The sequence below is a fragment of the Electrophorus electricus genome, chromosome 19 (assembly GCF_041902795.1).
Source record: "Electrophorus electricus isolate QZ-2024a chromosome 19, ASM4190279v1, whole genome shotgun sequence".
Taxonomy (NCBI): domain Eukaryota; kingdom Metazoa; phylum Chordata; class Actinopteri; order Gymnotiformes; family Gymnotidae; genus Electrophorus; species Electrophorus electricus.
In genome coordinates this window covers 18655001-18662500 of record NC_137515.1, presented here as the reverse complement: position 1 = coordinate 18662500, position 7500 = coordinate 18655001, and the positions used below count along the sequence as shown (strand labels likewise).

At 48.6% G+C, this 7500-nt stretch overlaps 1 protein-coding gene across 1 annotated transcript in view; it reads right to left on the bottom strand.

Moving 5' to 3' along the window:
- The window catches only part of med13a (mediator complex subunit 13a), a 57218-nt gene that overhangs the window by 28906 nt on the left and 20812 nt on the right, over positions 1 to 7500 (bottom strand). The window contains exon 3 of the mRNA XM_035535212.2: positions 6347 to 6515. Within this exon, the coding sequence (XP_035391105.1) occupies positions 6347 to 6515 (169 nt within the window). The remainder of the gene's footprint in view (positions 1 to 6346; positions 6516 to 7500) is intronic.

Below are 7500 nucleotides of genomic sequence, written 5' to 3'. Positions count from 1 at the left end.
AGCATGCACACACTCCCCTCCTGGCATTTCCACAGATAAAGCTAAAACAGGAAGCCACTCTATTCATTTTATCCAACACGACACTGAAAACACTTGTCAGAGCAAATTCCGCTGGTCTGACTAACCACAACACACATGTAGATGGGAATAAATGCATTTAAAAAACTGTACACATGACCCACATCCAAAAGGAGTAGATCATACACTGCCCTCAACATCTTCACCTACACCAACCCCTGTGAGCAAGGTGGACACACACACACACACACACACACACACACACACACACACACACACACACACACACACACACACACACACACACACACACCGCTCTGCTGTTTGCTGTGAGAGACACCACAAACATCAAGCTCACTGGTCACACTGCTACATCATTTAGCAGTATGACCCGTGCCCACGAACACCACACCCTCAGCCATTCCCACCATGTCCTTAGCCACGCCCGTCACTCTGATGTTGAGTGGGACATTTGTGCCGTCGTTGTCGAGCACGGGCACAAGGCCGGCCCACTTTACAAGATCGACACGGTTCAGTGGTTTACCACCCAGCAGTCATCCTCATTCAGGTCGTTGGGTAAGACGACCCCAAATCCTGGAAGCATGGACATTTTTGCACACAGCAGCTCCAGGAGCGGCTGGGATTGTTATTCGGCCCGTTTTAAAATCAGGTCAGGCACGTATGAACTCGTTACTGAGAAGGGAACACAAACCCAGGCATCATTACATCCCAAAGCAAGCGAAACGCGAATCATCCCCAGACCACAGCACTGGTACACCTTTAAACACCACTACGGCCAAAATGAAACTAATATCATGAACCGACGCTTCCAGAACTCACTCCATACATTTCATTTCATTTTATAAAAAAAAAACCAAACAGGAACCAAAGTAAGTGAAGCCAGAGACAACACTACGCTGGCAATGGTGCACAGGAGACCAGATCTTTACGGCTTGCTTCAAACCCGACACAGACTCTCAGAAAACCTAAAAATCGGCCACACCAGAACCACTGCAGGTGCGACTCCACCGGTTACCTCAGGAAGCACTGACAGACACAGGCCACTCCCTAACAGACACACACCCACAGACACAGAACACTCCCTAAGGGACACCCCGTTAGCTGCTGCCATCATGAGCTTGGCAGACAGAAACACCTCTCCTTTTTAAAATAGGCTTTATTGTAACGTAGCATCACTTGACATATTAAGCAGTGGGGAAGGCAGTACAAGAATGGTGTAAAATTACTAGGGTGCTCAGTAATTACCACTGACATTTTTACTATTAGCTAAAAGTAATGCTCCCATCAGATGGGATTACTACCTTAAAAACTGCTGCCTCAGAAACCTGATAATAGCCCAACTCCCACTTCTGGAACTTTATTCACATAATAAATGTCATTTTGCTAGTAAAAGGTTGGACTACAGAGAAGCCTAATGCCACTATATCGTTCGGTGTTCTTTGGTGTGGGGAGGGGGGTATGCATAACCTAAACACAATTACAAAATCATGAGTTAACAGTGTCCGGTTTAAAATGCATGTCTGAAATAAAGTAAATGGCATCCATCTCTTGATACAGTAGTCCCCGATACACAGCCACACGCAGTAAACCATCCTGCAAACTCAACACAATCCCCCTGGAGAATAGCGCAAGGAAACTTTAGATGTGGGGAGTGAAAAGAACAGAAAACACTTGAGAGGAATAGAGCTCAACACTTCCACTGGACTTAAGCGGCCCGGTGCAGCTCGTTGCATGCGTGTCAGCATGTGTCTCACAAGGGCAGTAAAGTCCTATTTGGACAGGAATTATTTTCCCAACGTATGCCCGTAATTTAACCACTACACCTCAGTAATGTTTATGACCAATTCACCCGGGCTAAGAAAACAGAACACTAGATATGCACACTGCTGTTACACAGAAAGATCCACATGCAATTCATAGCTTTCACTGGTAACAACTACAAAACACTGGTGCATGAAATATTACCTCAATTTAATAAACATTATCTGTCTACTGCTATTATGAACCCTGTATTTCGCTTAAATTCGTCACTCGTATGTATATAATCGCACAACTATTCAAAATGTCAATAATTAATAAAACTAACAGCAACAATAACTTCAGTTTTAATATCACCAGGCTACATATATGTAGACTTTACCTACAGCTAACAGAAGTGTTACTCCTCTGAGAGCTTTAGCAAGCTGTGCCAAAATATAACGCAAGCAAAAGCTTCCTCGAGCTCATCCATGTTGGAGAAAAACCACCAAAAACTTCTTTTCCTGAGGATATGATGGAATATTTGCTGACACAGCAATTTCCATGGGATTAAAATAACCTGGGGAAATTTCTACTGGTCGTTTTATAGTAAATAAAAGGCGCTGAATCTTTACTGGCACGGGAGCACACAGTCCATAAAAATGACTGACATGGCGGATTCGGATGGGGCTAAAACCACAGAGGAATGTGGGTAATAAATACATTACGCCACCTCCCCCTGTATAACGAATCGCATCCGAATAGGGTTTAAGAATGTCAAGAGTGGCTTTGGAAGGTGAGAACTGTGGCCAGTGACTGGTACAACACTGGGATGAATCTGTCTGAATGGTGGGAGGAGCCACGCCAGCAAGGGGGAGGAGTCTCACCTGTAGCTGGGTGTGGGTACATAGGACAACAGCTTCACCACCTAAAGAGAACAGAATTTTCACAAGTTCTCTGCTGAACTAGTTGATCTCAGCCATGGAATGAAGCTGTGGCTGGCTGGCTTTGATGATAATTACAGCAAGGTTTTGGTTTTGAGTTTGCAGTGTGAGAACAAGAGAAAGCAGATTTAACATGTGTGGGTGGAAGACAGGGTTGAACTTGTTGCTTGTGTGTGTGGTGTGTGTGTTGTGGGTAATAAAGAAGGTGTAGAGCCTATCAGCTTTCTCTGACTTGGAATGTGTGGGTGTGGCTTCCCCTGATGTTTAGCAGATGTGCTGCTGGGAAAATCTACTGTACAACAACAAGCGCTGACGTTGGTCACTCTTGTGATCAGCATTACACACAGCAGACTGCTGAGGCAGTCGCGATGAACTCTGCAGCAGTTTGACACACAGTGCCATACCTCTGCCCTGTCCCACAGTGATCTATACTCCAGGAATTCCTGTCACTCAGGAGACAGGCTGTCTGTATCGGCCTGTGTGCTATATACACACACACACACACACACACACACACACACACACTCAAAATTCTGAGTCGGCGCAGTTATAATGCATTCAGAATGCAAGCGCTTTATTAATGCTGCAATGTTTAACACTGTTTGCTTTCCAGGGTGCACAAACATCAAGTCTGCAGTAGTGCATATTTGCAAGTGTGTGCATATGTGCACACATGTATCACACACACGGCTCGAGGAGGGATGCATTCAGCACCTACAGTTGCAGTCTGTCTGGCCTGATCTTGCGTTGTCCTACTTGCACACACACACACACACACACACACACACGCACACACACACGCGCGCACGCACACGCGCGTGCACGCACACGCGCGCGCACACACGCGCGCGCACACACACGCGCGCACACACACGCGCGCGCACACACGCAGCACCTGCTGTGGGCAAACTTATCATTCCCTTCTTAAATCATCAAAATAAAACACAGGTGTATAAAGGCCACAGATGTTTAATGAGATCTCCTTTTTTACTGCATTACTACTGCACTCCAAACTACATCAGGACATTCACAGTCTTTGCAGACACATTCTGTGTGACAGGAAAGGGGAAGTGTGTATAATGGAGTGATGTTACGCTTATTCCACACATACCTTGCCTCTCTGGCCATAAATGAACCGTCTGGATCTCAGATGATCTCCAGCACGGGGCAAGTGAGCGCGCGCTCACACACACACACGCGCACTTCAGTAATATGATCCCAAGATGTTCCTCATCTCACTGCAGCTCCTCTACACAGATTTATCATCTCATGTGACAGGCCGGGTGCAGGTGTTGGCGGGGCAACGAGGGGAGTAGGTGTGGCCTACACAGGCTGGGTGATGAAAGAGTGTCACCCTCTCACAGGAGCCTGGCCTTAGGGTTACTGACAAAGGGCATCCCATGAGTGAAGTGTGACGAAACACACTTGCAACAAGAGGAGGTCCCACACACACACACACACACACACACACACACACACACACACACACACACACACACACACACACACACACACACACACACACACACACACACACACACACACGTTTAAACCCTCTACCTGTTGTGAACAACTTAGTTACGCTTTTTAGGGGTGGTTGATATGTCAAAAACATCACATCACAATATCAGAAAACTGCCATGATTCATTGTTATAAGTATGATGATATGGTAATAAACTGAACACAATGAATCAGCCACAAAAATGGCTTTTGTTGTTTAAATGCTATTTGCAAAAAATGTTTCTAATTATTGAATAATAATTTACAAAATAAATTAAGATAGAAGATGAAATTTAACTTTAATCACCTTCTTGTTAGTAGTTGACAGTATGGCACGGTTCAGTGTCTCTATAATTGTTAAATTATGCCGCTGGCCTGACTGTGTTTGTATAAGGAGCTCAAACCACAGCATGTTAAGAAAACCCCGCTATGATGTAACACATCAGTCCGCATCATCCTGCCCCCAAAATACAGACTCTCACCCGTTGGAAATGAAGGGCATTGGCCATGCTAGTTGCTAGGACGTTTCTAGTGCTCCAAGGCACAGTGCCCCTCAAGGGACAAAACCGAAGACCTCTAAGGTGGAAAACACACAAGAGTCACTTAAGGCCCAGCCTTCTCCTGGGACCAAACAAACTAAAAAATAAAAATCAGGAAGATAAACGCAAGCGGCGATGCAAATCAGTGTCTGGCTGCATATACTGTGCAAACTGTGGAACGAGCCAACTCACCATCTCCACGTTTAGTTTGGCAGGAAAGGGCTGTGGGCTGTGCAGACATGTGCAGTGCATACAGCACACATTAAAAGTACACAGACAGGCAGAGGACAGACATGCGCGCACTGCGAGTGGGTCATGCTGTGGGCGCGCGCGCTGAGGGAAGCAGCAAGCGGCAGAATGTACTGAGCTGGAAATGTGCGGCCAGAAAATAGGACTGAATAAGTGCAGGAAAGAAACAAAAAGCATCGCACGCACACCTCATCATATATACAATCACACACACGCACGTCACAGCCAGTGAGTGCGTGGGGTTAAAAGAAATTCTATTGTTCCTATTCACAGCCCCCCCCCCCCCAATCTGTCTGACCTCTCTCTCTCTCTCTCTTTTTCTCTCTCTCTCTCACACACACACACACACACACACACACAGCTGAGAATGACTATGCTTTGTTTCACTAACTCACAAATTAGCAGCTACATCATATACTTTTTTTTTTTTTAAAAACCTAAACTAAAACACCACCTCTGAAGTTCTGCTACACCTCTGCAGCTCCCAGGGTTCCCCAGTTAAAGGCTCCAGGGCCTAGACGAAGGGCCACTCCACCCCGCCGGTAAATCAACACAGCAAGGGACGTGCTTTCATCATGCTTCTCCAAACGCGGGATACGGCAGGTCTGCCCAGGAACGCGCGACCTCCCGCCCGCCCCACCTGCTCCCGTGTGTGTGTGTGTGGGGGGGGGTTCCTCACACCCTGCTTTGCGTCTCCACCTGCTCCAGCTGGAGGTGGGATCAGACCTGCTGTGGGTGGAGGTGGGCTCTCACCCTCCTGAGAGCCATACCTGACTGCCCATTGGTCAGATGCCCCCAAAAAAAGGACACCCCCCCCCCCCCCAAACCATTTAAACCAAATCAATCAATCAATCAAATTCCCTTCCAGAGCTGCCCGGGGGTATTGTTCTGCAGGGCAGTGGAGGGGGGGGGGGGGGGGGGTGCCTGTCGGTAAGCGCTGGAATAACAAACCCAGTGAGTGTGGCATCTCATGGGAGCATTACGGCATCTCTCCCGTTGCTGCCGCGGGGTTATTTACAGCCGCACGGCATGGCGTGTCGTTGCAGAGAGACTGGGATGGCAGCAGCCTGCCCCTGCCCTGCCTTCTTTACCACATGGACAGAAATAATGCCCCAGCTCAGTGGGACTCAGGCCAATCTATCAGTCTACAGGCTACTAGCGACACCTTAGGAACATGGTCAGGGGTAAAACTGCTGTGATCTCAACGCTTGGAACAACAGATGTCAAACTGCCAGCCGCACAAAAACAAACAGCAGCAGCACCACCACCAGCCTTCAAATCCTGGCCTTCCTTTAAATCCACTCCCGTGCGTGAGGACCCAGGCCAGGCAGCCGTACCTTTTGTTGATGGGTTTCTCGTCCTTCTCATATGGCTTGACGAACCAGCGGCCGATGCGCACGAAGCCCCTCCTCATCAGACATCGCTCCAGCAGGTTGTGGATAGCCTTGAAGAGGAGTGTGCGGCACTCATACGACAAGCCGTTCTCCCACACACCGTCGTCCTCCCCTGCGGGAATCACACACACACACACACACGGTTACAGGAGCAATACAAGATCTCACATCATAACATGGCTTAGTTTAGGTAGGTCAAAGGACCGATGTGATCAAATCATGTACATTAGCAGCAGGAAAAGCTGAATACAATGATCTGTGTACAGTGGTCATAGTATGCTCATAGCACATAATGCAGGTGAATGCAGAGGACTCTGGGAAAGGATTGAGCTGAAAGATCAATAAAGATCACTGAAGATCAATGAAGCAACACTTGTAGAGGACCAGCTGATGTCTCTACTGCTCACAGTTACCCATCATTAGAAGAAGATGGACACGGGCATCCCAGTGCTTTTCCCTCATGGACACAAACATATGCAAATATTTTAAGACCAAAAGTAGCTTCCTTACAAACACTGCTGAGCTCCGAGCAGACTGGGCCCAACTGTAGTTGCTGTGTCGGTTCTGGACCAGTTTAGTCCGGGGCCTCTGCGCAGACTGGGCCCAGCTGTAGTCGCTGTGTCGGTTCTGGACCAGTTTAGTCCGGGGCCTCTGCGCAGACTGGGCCCAGCTGTAGTCGCTGTGTCGGTTCTGGACCAGTTTAGTCCGGGGCCTCTGCGCAGACTGGGCCCAGCTGTAGTCGCTGTGTCGGTTCTGGACCAGTTTAGTCCGGGGCCTCTGCGCAGACTGGGCCCAGCTGTAGTCGCTGTGTCGGTTCTGGACCAGTTTAGTCCGGGGCCTCTGCGCAGACTGGGCCCAGCTGTAGTCGCTGTGTCGGTTCTGGACCAGTTTAGTCCGGGGCCTCTGCGCAGACTGGGCCCAGCTGTAGTCGCTGTGTCGGTTCTGGACCAGTTTAGTCCGGGGCCTCTGCGCAGACTGGGCCCAGCTGTAGTCGCTGTGTCGGTTCTGGACCAGTTTAGTCCGGGGCCTCTGCGCAGACTGGGCCCAGCTGTAGTCGCTGTGTCGGTTCTGGACCAGTTTAGTCCGGGGCCTCTGCG